We start from the raw sequence: 16,000 nt of genomic DNA, 5'->3' as shown, positions 1-16,000 counted from the left end.
TTAGGGTAAAATAATGTTATTTGTCAGTCTGATTTTTTTTAAAAAAAGAACCTTATATAATATAGCTATATTTTTCATCTGCATATGTTAGTGATAGAAATCATTTAAAACAAGGTTCTAAACATTTCTTGGAAATGGTTTTTAATACCAAAGAGTCAAATATTGGCATACAGAGAAAAAGGTAAATAAAAGAACATGTTGTGAAGTTTCGAATTTACATAAGCAGCGTTTTCATCCATATTTCCAAAATATGTCATCCTTCTGTCTACACATTCATACGCTGTGAAACCACAGGCTTACCGAGGGAAGAATCCACGCCACTCTCTCCAGGGCACGGGGTGGCCTTTGGCTTGTTGTAACAGTTAGCAAATGGCCGAGTGTTCAGGTGAGCGGGGTGTCCCACGTCCTCTTCTGGCTGCAGTGGCTGCACATCCTGCGTGTTCTAGGCCAGTTCTAGTTTCATACTTGCTTCAACAAGCATTCATTTTGCTGGACGCCAGAAACGAAGGCAAATTACATTTTTGTAGCTTTTAGTCTGGGAGTTCCCTGGCAGTCCAGTGGTTAGGACTCCACACTTTCACTGCCGAGGGCCCGGGTTCAGTCCCTGGTCGGGGAACTAAGATCCCATGTGCAGTGCAGTGAGGCCAAAAAAAAAAAAAAAAAGCTTTCAGTCTAATTCAGTATGCCATTCATCCTGGAGCCTTTCTTTAATGCTTTCTTTGGAGATGTTTGGTTTTGCAGAGGACATTTTTGAAAATTGAACTCCTTTCAGTATTGTCTTCATACAAGTGAATGTAACAATCTAATAACGAATCTACCTAATCCTGATTTTACTCTTGCAGGCAATCTGTTTTCTTGAGGGACCGTCCTCTTATATTCATAAGTAAGGATTGTTGCTTCATAATATAGGTCATTTTTTTCCCATGGAACCTTAGTCCTAAAAATGTTGGAAACTTAGAAACCAAACTCAGATATATGAATATCAGCATTTGACTGGAATGTTTCTGAATTATTCCCCTGCCTTTCAACATTCCATTTTGATATTCATACTGTTTGTGTTTTTCCCATTTTGTATTTTATTCTTTCAACAAGCATTTGGTGAGCCTCTTGTACTCCGTAACGTGCTCCGGGAGCACAGTTCCTGCTTTCAAGGAGACCAGATGTGCATACATGCGGTTAAAAGCACAATAGAAATGATATGTATGTGTATGTATGTGTATTGATAACAAGATGGGAAGGCCATACGAAAGGTTACAGTGCTTTTTGTAGGTGGTGGAAAGTTTTTCTTGTACGTACCTACATTCTAAAATGAACATGTGTTGTGCTGTTAGCTGAATACAGTTTAAGGAGATATCACAGGTCATATCACAGAGAACGAGGTACTCACTGTTCTTTAGATGATAGGATTTTGCTTTTGAGACTGTTTCCTCATACTAGGACTATGACCAATTTACATTTTCTAATTAGTGATGTGTGTCTTTCCCGTCACTAGCAAATGGTCAGCCGACACGTCAGGCCGCAGCCATGCCATGCCACATATTAAGACATATATGAGACCCTCTCCAGACTTCAGTCAACTTGCGTGGTTCCTTGTCACAAGGTACGTAGTTCTTACATTCCTGATGGGAGGAGTTGTTAAAGTGTATTTGTAACTCCTGCTAAGAGCACGGAATAGGGTTCCAGAAAGTGACTTTGTGGATTGTCATTAGTTTTCTGTGTGTACGTGTGTGTCTCATATGAGCCTTGTTTAAAGCAGGCCCACGTCATGCATCCCTTGGAAGAGGGGTCATTGCCTGATTTTACTTATAAACGTACATGTTTACACGGTTTGCACAAAGTTTGTGTTTACTTCTGTATTTAATACTTCAGAAATAGGAATTAGGCAAATACAGAAGAAGAATAACATGGTAAAATTAATATCCCTTAATTATTTTCTTCTTAGATAAGTGAAACTTGAGCAATCAAATCTCTGTGTTTTTTTTAAACATCTTTATTAAGATATAATTAACGTACTGTAAAATTCACCAGTTTGAAGTCTGCAATTTAATGATTTAGTATATTCACAGAATTATGAAACCATCACAATAATCCAATTTTAGATTATTTTTGTCACCCCCTATAAGAAAGTCCCTACCTATTAGCATTTTTGTGTCTGTTTTTATAACAAGCTGTAAAATAGAGCTAGACTAGAGCTTTAGTTCCTGGCTTCTAGTCTGAACAGAGACCGTTAGGCATCTCTTCATAATTTAATAACACAGTTGATGCCAGTAGCAACTAATTAAGGTATCACAGAGCAGAATTATTTCTTTAATGATGAACAAACTTTTAAACAGAAGTTTAAAAGCTTTCATGAACACACTTTTCAACCAAAGAGCCACTTAGAAGCAACCAAGTTACTTTCCCAGTTTACGGAAATTAGTGGCTAACCTTTGCCCCTGGCTCCGGATACGGGTCCGAGACTAAACAGTGTTAGTGGTGGAGGTTAGATGTGAGAGAGGGCTTCCCAGACGTTTCTGAGGAGCCATAGCACAATGGGAAAGCATACTCTCGAGTCCTAAAGATTGGACTATTCTGTTATTTACTAGCTCTGTGAACTTGGGAAATTTATTTAACCTGAGGCTCTTTCCTGTTGTATAAAATGGGAAAACTGATGGCTGCCTTTGGGGGTTATTGTGAGAGTTAAATGACAGAGCCCAGTGCTGGAGACATATCAGCCCATGACATGAGAGCTGTCATTACACTTGTTCAAGCTCTGCCCTCAAGGCTGTGAAGGATGGCCAGGGGAATTAGTGCCCTTCTCTTTGCTGCGTGCCTGTAAAAAGAGAAACTTCTGCCTGTGAAGAGTAGGTTACCTGAGTATGAGACCTGAACTGTAGATCCCCTGGGTGGAGAAGTCATTGCCTGAGACAGATAAGAAGTGCCAGGGAGAGCGGAGGCGTGGAGGCCGTGTGACCCCTCTGTGGGTGAGGAGTTTGGGCCTTGGTGAGTGGGAGATTGTTACTTCCTCCCCCAAGTGTATTTTAAATAAAACACACTTGAGAAAGCTAGATCATTACCAGTATTCCTGAATTCAAGTGATGAGAAATTAAGTTATAATACTACCCAGTCTTCTACGAAGTTAACCAACAAAAACATGAATTTGGGCCTAACGTGGATCCTTGAACAGCCTCCCAAGGGACCTGGATATTCAGAGACCACATTTCAGTGTCAGCTCACCTATGTGCTGAGTAACTGTCTGTTAAACCGGCTTACTAAGTTGCAAGGAGAAAAACCTGGCTTTTATTACCGGTTCTGTCACATCCTGATGCTGTGTGTGACCTTTGCTTCCTGTATATGCTGATGAATCAATAGGACGCAATGAAATTATCTACTTGCTTCTGATTCTACAACGCTACCATTGGAAGCATTGCGGAGTGGTAGGCCGTCATACATCCCAAGGGCTACTTTATTACAAAGCTTGTTGTTTTGCTCTGTGTTGAGTACCTGAAATGATGTGTCATTTCCCTCAATCAGATCTGACAGATTCTCTACCCATTATATTATGTTTTTATACTCATCAATGCTCTTACTGAAATCATACCATTTTGCAGGAATGTTGAATTGAATTTGAAGGCTATTCTTCCAACTTTGGTTAAAATCCTCTTAACTATTAGCAGAATGTTTTTTCTCAAAATAGGGTCAGAGCAATATAAAGAAACATATCAATTATTGGGGAAAAGTGGTCTTGTCTAGCATCATGGGTTTTTTGGCTGAGAAAACAGGTGCCCCAAGAAATTAAGCATTCAAAAGCGTGCAGCTCACCTTTTATCCACACGGAGTGATCAGAAGTGATCTCTTTTACTCCCCTCCTGCCGTTGGGTAGACTTTTCCTCCAAGATGTTAGTGTCGAAGTCTTCTATGTAAGAGTGCTCGCTGTGGGTCTTTGAGGGTTACTAGAGATGGAAATCCTGGTGCCGGAGACCCAGGGATAAAGGAGAGGAGAGGCTGTTTGGAGGGCTGGCCTGTAGGATGGAAATGGAAATATTGGGTCCTGGGAAGGGAGGGACGATTCCTCTCGCGCTGCCGTGTTAGTCAGGGTTCTCCAGAGAAATGGAACCAGTAGATGAGATACACAGAGAGGTATTTTTATTTTAAGGAATTGACTCGTGATTGTGGGAGCTTCAAAGTCCAGAATCCATAGGGCCAGCCCGCAGCCTGGAGTCTCGAGTCTCCAGTCCTGTGTTGCAGTCTTGAGCCTCTCTTTACTTTCCCTGGAAAAGACAATTTGGGGATTGTTTATCCTCAAAGTGGAGTGAAAAGGATAGATGTGCTTCACAGAAGTTGCGTGAGATTTACTGATTATGATTTAAGGGCACTAAGGGAGGCTGAGATTAAGTTAACCCCGTGAGTAATCCTTTTCTACGGGCTGAGTTTCATAGTTTAACGACAGTGTGTGGTCAGCCCTGGGAGCACGACTGGGAAAAAGAGCGAGGCGTGCTCCTGCCGTGCAGGGGCTGCGGGGAGAGACGACGCTGGCCCCTCGTCGTTTCGCTGTGTAAGGACCAGTGTTAGAAACATATTTTCTGACTGGAGCAGGGTCTGGTTGGGTGAGAGACCACCAGCTAAAGCTAAGAAAGTGGTATTTCATGTAGGTCTCGAGGTAGGTCTGAAAGTAAACCAGGTGGATTGGGAGGGGAATCTGAGCCGAGGGGCTAGGGGATGAAGGGCACAGAACTGAGAAAGCCCATGGGGCTTTCAGAGAGAATCTGAGTGAGTCCATGCAGCTAGATGAATAAAAACAGATTCAGATACCTTCAGAATAGATCTTCTCAGACAGGTGCACCTGTATTCTTGCACTTAAGTCCAGAAAGCACCTACTGTCAGTTGATTCATGTAATATTTGGTGGTGGTTTTGTACTGTGAATGTCTGCTGTAATACTGACTGGCTTAATTATAACTTGGAAGTTAGTGGAAGAATTTGAAATTTGTCTTTGTGAATCTGTGGCTTCTAATTTTATTCTGGAACACCTAGACCAAAAACTATACTTGCCAAGATGTTTAAAGGATAACAAGTAAGATTCATTCAGGGATTTCGACATGCCAGGTACTGTTCTAAATGCCTTATGTACGTTTATTCATTGAACGCTCACAACAGCTCCATGAGGACTTGGAGAAATGAGTGGTTGAAAAGGCTGCCCGTGGTCCCACGGTAGTAAGTGGTAGAAGCAGGATTTGAACCCCAGGCATTTGGCTCCATGACTGGCACTCTTCAACTCTACTTTCTAATGCCTCTTAATTAAGACACGGTTTTAGTGCTCCTGTTTTCTGTGAAGACCAGTTAGGTCAAAAGAAACTGCAGCACATTTTTCTTTGTTATGTAAAAGAGAAAAAGCCCCCATAGCACTCCAGTTTTATGAAAGGATACCTGAGAGACGTAACTTCTATAACAATTTAGAACATACTTAGAGCCCACTCTCCAGCCCTTTCATAACAAGGGAAGGTACAGATCCCAAGTATAAGTGACATCTACTAGTAACTCCTTTCGTTTTTGTTTTTGTTTTTGTTTCCAACCTTATCTCCCAAACCGAGTTTGTCTATCTAGAAGGAGGTTCCTTTCCCGTCATCCCTCTTTGCCCCAGAGGCACCTGCCCACTCTCATCAGGCTTGAAGCCCAGCTGTCCTCTTGTGCTCTTCCTTCCTTGGAGCGTTTACCGAGGTCCTTCCTCCTGTGGATGCCGGGCACTCGGGATAAAACAATAAGAAGATTTACGTAGTGCCTTTGAGATGCTCAGAATCTCAGAGATGTCAGAAGCCAGACACAGAAATGATTTCAATAGAAAGAGATCAACTGTATTCTTGAGGTGGGCACGTGGATGCTTTCAAAATAGCTATCAAAGCTTACTCGTCCTTCACATGTCTCGAAGTTTCCTTTTCTAGTTCCTGGACTTCTGAAATGATTGCCTGTCCGCTGTCCCGCCGCACAGGTCGTCCTCTTCCCAGGCCACCTGTCCTCGCTGTCCATGACCATTCATCTTTCAGAGACGCGGGTCTTCCCCATCGTCCCACGTTCAGAATCCTCGCCCGTTTCCTGTAAGCTGAAGTCTGGAGTCCCCCGTTGGCATTCAGACCCTGGCCACCCCATTTCCACCTTGCTTCTCCTGTACTCCCTGGCGGGAACTGCCAGCAGCAGCCGGGCTGGCCTCTTTTGCCCCTGAAGTCATCCTGCCAGCAGCCCACGGAGTCCCCTTTCCAGACGCCTTGGTCCTTTTCCTCTGCCTCTCCAGCTGCTGCTCATCTCGTCAGTATTGTGCTCAGGGCTGGCCTCTTCTCGGGGAGGCTTTGCCAGCCTCTACTGGTCTCTCCGCCCTGCACATCCTTAAGAGCACTTGTGCGTGTGCTTGGGAGCTCACTGTCCTGTCTCACCTTGTACAGAGGAGAGAGCATGAGCTTTACATCATCAGACGGTCCTGGACGAGACGATCTGTCTACTCCTGAACGAGCCTTCTGCCGTGAACGAGTTTCTTAACCGCTCTGAGCCTCAGACGCCTCGTTGCACAGCAGCCACGAGGCTGTGAGGTGCCACGCGTGGTGACTTGACCCACAGGCAGAAGAGTTCACCTTTAAGTTCAGAGCGGTAAATTCACTGGTTAAGTGTAATGAAAGAACTGGAAGTGGAAGGGCACAGTCTTGACACAAGGGTCACTGGTGATAGTCCAGTGCGTGTGGCCCCTCCGTGTTACCACCCCACCATTAGAATGAGAGGTTCGTGCTCTCACGGAACTTGCATTAGGACCAAACAGGTTCTGTCAAACAGCTGGTTGTATATGTGTTATGTAATTGCGGTGTAATTCTTTTCTGACCATTCTGCATAAGTAGATTTTCACCCAGCAAGGCCTACACTGACTTTCAGTTCTCAGCTTAAACGTCACTGAAACTCTCCTTGCTTCCTCAGCCTCCTGGTGTCCATCTATCCTACAACTCGTGGTGCACATATTACTTACTTTAGCCATTGCTCTTTCCAGACACAACTCTGTTCCAGGCAGGGTGTCCATATGCCCTGGGCTTCTTGCACGATCTGTGTTGTTTCCCTTTCAGTGTGGTTGCTTGTGTGATCCCTGGCTTCCCCTCTCACCTGTGAGCCAAGGCCATTTCTGTCTTGTTCAGTGCCCCCCGGTGCCTGGCATGGAGGGGCGCTCAGCACAGATTTGTTAACGAGGAATCGAACGAAGGCCAGGATGGAGGCTGTACCAGTGAAAGCGCTGCCTAGACTTTGTGCGTAATTGACTGTGGGAGATGCTTCAAAGGCGAGTCCTGGGCTTGGGGTGTGGCTGGTAGGGAGATGGGGGATGGTCACCATCATCAATAGAGAAGTCAGGAAATGAAACTGGTTTCGGTGGGAGAATGGTCAACTCGATTAGACTGATTTATTATAGTGGGACGGTCAAGTGGAATTGTTTATTGGCGATGTTGCACTCAGAAGGTCGGTGTACACATGGTGTATTTTGGAGTTCTCTTTGGAACTGATCATGGACACCCTGACCCTTTGTGGATGGTCAGGGAAGAGTGGAGCACAAGGTTGGTGCCTGGGAGGGGAGGAACATACAGGGACTAAACATCACATTAACCGAGTGTTCCACTGCCACACAGACGAATTGGATCCAAGCCTTCCCTCCTGAGTTAAAGAACAACTAACTGGTCACCATCTTCCATGAAATAATCTTCCTTCTACCTAAGAAATGTTCTATGTTGTATTTTGGGCATCATAAAATTTAACCATTCATTTCAACATGTATTTATTGAGCACCTGCTATGTAGCAGGTACTTTTCCAGGTGCAGGGAGTGCAATAATAAAATGTAATCCTTGACTTTATGGTGGTGAGAATTACACAAAAACCAAGTTTATATGTATCAAATGGTGATACTTGCTCTAGAGAAAAATAAAGTAGAAGAATAATTTAGGTGCACAGTCCTTTACTCAAAATCCTTGAGACAAGATGTATTTGGAGCATGGAAACATAGTATGATACATATACCATCTATTAACATCCTTAGTGGAGTTACAAGTAGCCTCATGTTAGCTTAGGTCAACTTTTGTCACCTAATGAGTTAACAAAGTTAAGTTTTGCCATTAAATATAATAAGTTAGGTAATAGCTTAATTTCCAAGTTGGTTTCGGTTGTTTTAGATTTTCAGAGCTAACGTAGTGCTTACGCTAAGTTCCAGGCGTTCTTCTAAAAGCACAGTCCATACACACACATACACTCATGTAATCCTCATAACAACCCTACGACAGAGCTGTTAGTCCCCTTTACGATGGGAGAACTGAAGCACAGAGAGGGTCAACAAGCGCCCAGGAACCCAGTAACATCCTCAGGCACTATGCTATCCCTGTGTCAGGAAGGGAGGCTGCTCATGAATAGGATGGTCAGGGAGGGCCTCAGTGACGTGGTGACATTTAAGCAGAGACCTGAAAGAAGCGAGGGAGCCGTGTGGATGGAGAGCTGGGGGAAAGCGTTCTGGGCGGAGAGGCGGAGTTGGGGATATTCTGGTTTGTGATTGAGAAACCAAGTGGGTATTGCTGGAGTGAGTGGGATTGGAGGGCCGGGAAGGTCAGAGCAGTAACTGGCATTTTGGTCAAGATAATCCTTTGTTGTGCAGGATTGTCCTGTGTGTTTTAGGGTGTTTAGTAACCTGGGCCTCACATACGAACCGCCATGTCACGGTGAAAGCCATCCAGATGCCCCATGCCTTTCTAAATATCCCCTAGATTGTCTCTCCTGGTGGATGATATTGTCGTCTTTGAGAATAAATTCAGAACTCTGTGAACAACTGATTTATGAGTGCTGCTGTTCTTTCACTTAATGCATTTTCCTACTTTAGAGTGATGAGGTGGGGTTGTAGAGAGAACCATGGATTCTAGTCTAAATGAAACGATAATGCCAGCAAACCTGACAGTCCATCCACAAAGTGGCGGATGGATTATGTTTTAAGAATGGGGATTTTAGTGAAAGATGAATACATCAAAAGCTGCATGCGTTTAACTCCCTTTTTTCTTTTTTTTTGACACTTTACTACTTCGAGCTATTACCCGTCCATGGTAATGTTCATGTTTGGGATGAATAAGTACTTTCTACTAAAACAAATTTCCCAGAAAAAAATTAAAACAGTAATAAGCAAGATGGATGATGAGCAATGTGAATTTTGACTCTAACCTAAAAATGAGACTTCTTATTTTTAATAAGCCAGATTTGCACGTCCAAAGAAGTGTTGCCCTTCAAGGTGGTCACCTTTTGAAACTAGATATTTTATGAAGAATACTGCCACTGCTCACATCCTTTTGCCACTCTTTGGAATTTCCTTCAAAATGAGTTTACATGGCACATTAACGAGTACTGTTTCTTAATAGACATGCTTCTGTTCTAGTCCTTGTATAAGGTTATTGTTGCTTTGTAATAAGTTACCATAAACTAAGTGACTGAAAACAATGCAGATTTATTATCCAGCAGTTTCTGTGGGTCAGGAGTCTGGACATGGGTTAGCTGCACAGGATCAGAGTGTTGACCAGGGAGGGCTATGATCTCCTCTAAGGCTCAGGGTCTTCTTCCAAACTCACTGGTTGTTGGAAGAATTTAGTTGCTTATGGCAAAGCGTAGCTGTTTGCTTCTTGAAAATCAACAGGAGAATCTCTCCTCAGGAAGGACCCAGTCCCTCCTTTCAGGCTTCACCTGATTAGGTCAGGCCAACCCAGGAGGTTTATCCCAAACCTTTTGATTAACTTAAAAGTCAAGGGATTCGTGACCTAATCATGGGAATGAAATCCCATCATACTCACAATTTTTGCTCACACTCCAGGGGAGGGGATTATACTGGATACGTACACCGGGGGCAGGGGCAGAAGTCTTGGGGGCTGTCTTCCAGTTCTGCCCTCCACCGGCCTCATTGGTATTCATTACCCAGCTTGATTCATCCATCTTATTCTCCAGCCTTGACTTGAAATAATTTCTTACTATTTTTAAAATTGAGGTTTATTTTGCATAGTTAAGGGAAACGCCCCTTGAATATACTCAAAAGACTGAACCTCAGGCTCTAGAGGCTGTTTAAGAAGTGAAGTTCTAACATTATTTGGAGCCAAAGAAGGCAGCTTTATTGGAGTGAGGTAATAACCCTGCAGCATGATTGCTTTGGAGAACCACATTCACTAGGGTGTGTAGAGTTGTTAAAAAATAATGATAGTAAGTCTTATAAAAGATAAGTAGGATCCTAAAAGATCTAATTTCCAGAAAAAACAAAAAACCTCATCACTTTAGAAGTGTACTTCACATATTTCCTGTGGTGTGTGCATAATGGTCACTGGTCACTTCTGTACCCATCATAAGTAGAGGATGTCGGCTTCCTGGTCATAGGGACTTGGTTTTACCCAGTTGACATTTCACAAATGTGGAAACTGGCTTGAAGATCAGGGACTGAAATCTTATAAAAATGTTAGCCTTAATATAGTTTTCATCTTCTGTTTTATTTATCCTTTGAAATACACAAAAATCACAACGTTTTCATTTCCTCTCTTTCATGATGTGTTGCGATTGGGATTCTGACTGAAAACCTTTTTTATAGATCCTGGGTTATGTTTTAGTATAGAGCTGTCACATCACCTAAATCTACGCTAAAACCATTTTTAATGAAGTTTCCACGTGATTGGACTTGTATACGTTTGAAGTTTTTGTTCTACTCTAAGAGAAAATGAATTCATAATTCCCATACGTCTTTTCCTACGAAAATGCTCTTCCTGACACTTGGTAATTTTGTGCAATGTCTGTGTTTTCTTTCAGACCACTAACTATACACCTAGTACAGTACCTGGTCTGCAGTGGCTCAGGAAATTTTGAATGAATGTGTGGTATCCCTCTTAATCTAACTACAGTACCGTTCATTTTTCTGACCGCTTCTCAGGTTTAAGTATGTTTTCCTTTCTGTACTGTCCAGAACACTTAAGCTTATCCTTCTTTTTTCTTTTTTTTTTTTAAACTTAAGCTTATCCTTAAGGTTGGTCTCAAATCTTCCCCTTTGCAACTTCTTCTAGCTCAGCAGACATGATTCATTGGTTTTCCTTTGTGTTTTCAAGCACCTCTTGCCTGGTCCTTTTACATCTCCCTTGTTGGTCTTTGGACATCCATTGGCCTCAATTTATTATGAGCTGCTTGAGAGTGGGTGCCAGGTCTTACTCACCTTTATCCTCAGCATCTAACACTGTGCCCAGCATATGGTCAGGGACCGGTACGTATTTGAATCAGCACCCTTTTCAGAACTCTTTTGTTCAAATAAATCATATCCACACATCATAGAACAAGGGTATGCAGAGCAGGTTTGTGTTCCCTCTCCTGTTCCCCAGCCGTCCTGCTCAACCCCAAACCACTACTGCTAGGTTCTTAGCTCTAACCCCATCAGACCTTTCAAACTCAGGTACCTCAGATGATGATTTTATACAATCAGCCATCATACTGTGGAGGAAATGGCCCTGAGGTAGAGTCCAAAGATCCATGTCCTAATTCGGCATTGCCGCTTACTAGCCTTGCCTCTCAAATTTTGGGGAAGTCATTTCTCTTTTTTTTTTGAATTTTACTTAATTTATGTTTTTATACAGCAGGTTCTTATTAGTTATCCATTTTATACGTATTAGTGTATACATGTCAATCCCAATCTCCCAGTTCATCACAGCACCACCCCCCGCCCCCGGGAAGTCATTTCTAATCTGAGCCTTTTCTCACTTATGGAATGCTCAGAGGAGGAGGATAGGAAGTAAGTGTGGAGTTTACCCATTAAACGGTATGATGTATGATGATGTTAGTCAACTGCTTGGTTTTTACTGGCTACTGACAACCACGTGTTATTATTAAGGTCATGTTCATTAGGCCTCTAGGGAGTCAGGAAAGCTTATCAAGACTTTATCTGTTTTGTTTATATGACATATGGATGTGTAGTATGTGACCTAAAGATTTTCCATAGGTATAGCCTTTTCTCAACTCAGTGTGGTTAAGTTAAAAACTGGTCATAATTAGTCTATATAATCAAGGCAAGTATATTCAGCCAGAAGAATATGTTCAAAGAAACTTAAAACTAGCACTTTAGCTTGAACTTATTAGAATGCTGGCTTTTGTCTGGTTGCTTTTATGGAAAGCTATTTATAGTTCTCCATCCTACTGTGAAATCATCCTGTGTTTGATGGGCAGCCTGTTATGGAATTACTGGAACATAATGACAAATACAGTGTTTAAATTTTACCACAGGACCAAGCAGGCAAGAAGATGAGCTTGAAGAAGCAACCTTGGCTGAGAAGATAGTGGCTAGGAGTAATTGGCAAACCCAGTGAGAACAATTATGAAAGCTGTGCATTGTGGGTGGGCAGAAAGCAGCGATCCCTGCTACAGTTGCCTAGCAACCGACAGGCATTGCAGGATAGTCGGTATGAGTAGAAATGTTAGTGCTGCCACTTCAGGGGAAAACAAGATAAGTGCTTGACTAGAAAACGACTGTGGCTTTTTGAGGAAACATAAAGGAGACTCTCCCCCCCTCTGCTTTTCCACATAGCTCTGCAATGTTTCTCTAATGTCTGTTCCTTAGATTCTGAAACAAATAGTCTTTTTCCTCCTTTGTCTGAGCTTTTTGCTAAAAATCAGATTGGATCACACAGAAAAATATTCATAAATGTCATTGGAGTAGACTTGGTTGCCTGGCACTGCAGCTCCAAGTTGGTATGCTTCAAGTACTTGGTTACAAATAATGGTTATTAGTATGAAAGTCTGCAAATGACTTCCTTTATATGTTAGAGATGACTCAAGGTCCCTCACTTTCTTGCATTCTGGTACAAGTAGACCAAGGTCAGTACATGCCGCTTTTCATGCTCGTGGGAGCAAGTCTCCTGAAGCACTGTCCCTGATGGGAGAAAGCTTGAGGCCCCCAACCTAGGGCCTCTAGACCCTTCGTACGCTGGCATTGCTAGTGACAAGCTGTACCTGTGGCTAGAGATGACGAGGTACTGTCTGGGAGTTCTGCACCAGGAACTGGCCTCCAAAGAAGACGCCTCACAAATGATAACAAATACTTGTGTGGTGCTTATTATATGCTGACTCATTTAATGCTGACTCATCTGATCCTCCCAGTTGAGATCTAGGTACTATAATCCTCATTTTAGAGATACGAAAACTAAAGCATAGAGACCTTGAATAACGTGGCCCAGTAGGCAAGGTGGTAGAGCTAGAATTCAAACCCAGAGAGTCTAGCATGAATATTTCTTGCCTGTGTGCCAGACACTGCTCTAGGCTTTGGTGATGGATGATGAACAAGACAGGCATGGTCCCTGCCCGCAAGGAGCTTGTGTTCTAGTTGGTGTAGCCCTGTTGCCTTCTGCTTCGGGATCAGCACCGCTGGCTAAGTCTCTGGGGAGAACACGCAGCTCAAAAACCCACCGCAGCCCCCTTTCCTAAGAGCAACTTGTCAGATCGTGCTTCCTCCCCGCTAACAGCCTCCAGCACTGCGGAGCCAGGCCTTTCCCCGACTCTTCTCTCCCGGCCCTTCGACGAAAATGCTCTGACTTCCTACCCATTGCTTTGCCATAGCTTCCCCGCCCCCTCCCCACTCAGTGAAGGTTGTGGTTTCTGCCATAGCTGTCATTTGTGGCCCCTGCTGTGCAAGCTCAGATGACAGTGTGGCTGGCCGTGAGAGGCCTGGTGCTGCTTTTTCCTAGCCTTTGCCTGTCCTGCCTCTGTTAGTCTTTTGAGCATCCGGCCTGTGCCAGGCTTTGGTAGGGTCCAGTGCTTCAACCTTCCAGGTTCTCCTAAAACACTTCTTCATCCTGGTCATCAGTTCCCACTTACTAGTCAACATCCGGGCACCTGACAGATTTCTCGAGCGCCTGATTGCTCTGGCTTCTGCCCATCTACACTGTTCATACCAAACTCAACCACCCTGCATAGTGGTTCATGCCGCCTAGAGCCTGGATCTGCTGGATGTTCCTGTCGTCCCACGTTGCTTTGAAGTCCCTTATCGTTCAGTCTTTTGCTCATCTGCTCTGCCTTTGCAGATGCACATTCAGTATCTATTCTTGATACCATGCTGGGCCTGTGGGCCTGCAGACGTCCCCGAGCTTGGGATATTGATCACTAGATCTGCCCATCTACCGAGAGCTTGATCGGGACGTAGATGGGTGTGCGCACGTGTGTGTGTTCAGAGGAATTCACAGTTTACACTGTGGCAGTTCAGGGCATCCAGGGTGGCAGTAATGCAGGGGTGGTGGTTCAGAGAAGAGAGAGATCACTTCTGCATAAAATAACTAGATGAAGCTTTGGGACGTGGCACGTTTTGTGTTTGATAGGCCGAGGTGGAACATTAGGTAGAAGAACTCATGTACTTGAAGTCCTGAGGCAGGGGGTGCTGCCAGAGGGGGCAGTGGTCTGGGCTGGCACGGAGAGCTGTGGGGTGGGAGGGCAGCCTGACCAGTGGATGGGGCAGGGCTTGTGGCGCTGGTCTGACGGGCAGAGGACTTGAGGCTTCGCGGGTGGGGAGCACTGAATGCCTTTGAACAAGGGAGTGAGCTCGCCAACAGTGTTTTGCTAATGTTACTGATGGTGTCTGTCCTTGTTCAAGGCTTTATAACTGATGTAGTGTTCCCATGATAAGGCCATCCCCGTGCCCTCTGCGATCTAAGTGGAGCAGGTGTTTTATGAATGTAGAAACGGGTGCAGAGCCGAGGCTGCTCATCGAGGACATGGTCGAACCAGCACTTGAACGGCTCTTTCTTCTAAGTCATGACTCTTTCTGGAATTGGTTTATGGGATAGAATAGAGGAAATAAAGCATGGGGGCAGAGAAAACTACTGAGAGACTGGTGCAGAGTCCCAGACACAGAACTATAAAGGTGGCCACAGAAGGGAAAAGCAGAGGGGCGTTCGCAATAGAAACCTTACAGAAGAATCCAGAGGAACAGGCTGACGAGAGCAGGGCGGGAGGAAGCTGGAAGAATTGGGTTACCTGCAAGGTCGTGAACGGAACTCTCTGGGGAAGTGACAGACGCAGGCACAGTTCGTGGAGCTGGTCGCTCACCCCAAGGAGGCTTCCCCTCACGCCGTCTCGGAAGGTTTTTTGGGAAACCACTTGTTGGCTCTGCGGCATCAATACTTGGTGCTATTGGCTGTGAGGTTCCCAGAGGCTGCCCCACTGTGGGACCCAGGGAAGCAAAGGCGAGGTACTTGCCGTCACAGACTTTGTTTGGGGGCTCAGGGAGGGATCTTCTTCAGAAAGCCTTTCAAGGTCTCTAAGGGAATTGACCAAATACTGGCTATTCATCAGACCTTTCAGTGCTACCTGGATTATAAACAGTCCACTGCCTGCAGCCACACCCTTGCTCTCCACAACTCCTTCCATTTTCTGAGCTGTTTCCCCACGTGGGAAACCAGGGGCTGGACTAGATCAGTGGTTTGGGGCCGTGTTCCCTGGAGCCCTCAGGGTCCTGGAAACCACTTTCAGAGCTCACTGTCCTGCTTTAAATGTTTCCTTTGAACAAAGGACTCGCCAGGTTAAAAAAAAAAAAAAAAAAGTTAAAAATATATTACAGTAGATAGCCTCCCAGAGCCTATTCTAACAAAATTTCATGGATCTGTTCAAAGTATTAATACTTTCCAAATGTTTCCTTTGTGCCGTGCTTTACAATTTCCTAAGCACTTCACCTAGATTATTTTATTCATTCCTCATTATAACCCAGTGAAGTGACCAGATGGTGTTAAACCCATATTATAGACAAAGAAATTGGTGCCCAAAGGATGTAACCCCAAGGTAACAGCTGACCAAAACCAAAACTCAAATCTTGTGAACCTGTTGCTCTTTTTAAGTTCTTGTTTTGCCTTTCCATTATAGGAGATGGACCAAAATAATGGAACATTTCAGTAGAAAATGAAATAGCAGCCAGTTTTGGGTTATCACATTGGTTACTATTAAATATACACTGAAATTGTTTGATATGGTGTTCTAAATAC

The 16,000-nt window shown here is 44.0% G+C and overlaps 1 protein-coding gene across 13 annotated transcripts in view; it reads left to right on the top strand.

The window, feature by feature from the left end:
• TDP1 (tyrosyl-DNA phosphodiesterase 1) overlaps nucleotides 1–16,000 on the top strand; it is a 75,258-nt gene that overhangs the window by 32,767 nt on the left and 26,491 nt on the right. For 7 of the 13 annotated variants that reach the window (XR_011073665.1, XM_068541647.1, XM_068541665.1 and 4 more), the window contains one exon: nucleotides 1,493–1,600. Coding sequence is in view for 12 of the 13 variants with exons in the window: in XM_068541647.1 (XP_068397748.1) it covers nucleotides 1,493–1,600 (108 nt within the window). In the remaining variant the exon portion in view is untranslated. Of the gene's footprint in view, nucleotides 1–1,492; nucleotides 1,601–5,903; nucleotides 8,792–16,000 lie in introns of those variants that run through there. The other 6 variants (XM_068541726.1, XM_068541712.1, XM_068541693.1 and 3 more) reach the window with 5 other exon arrangements.

Source organism: Eschrichtius robustus, chromosome 1 (genome assembly GCF_028021215.1).
Source record: "Eschrichtius robustus isolate mEscRob2 chromosome 1, mEscRob2.pri, whole genome shotgun sequence".
NCBI classification, from domain to species: Eukaryota; Metazoa; Chordata; class Mammalia; order Artiodactyla; family Eschrichtiidae; genus Eschrichtius; species Eschrichtius robustus.
Note: the sequence above shows the minus strand (reverse complement) of the source record. Positions and strands in the feature narration are given on the sequence as shown.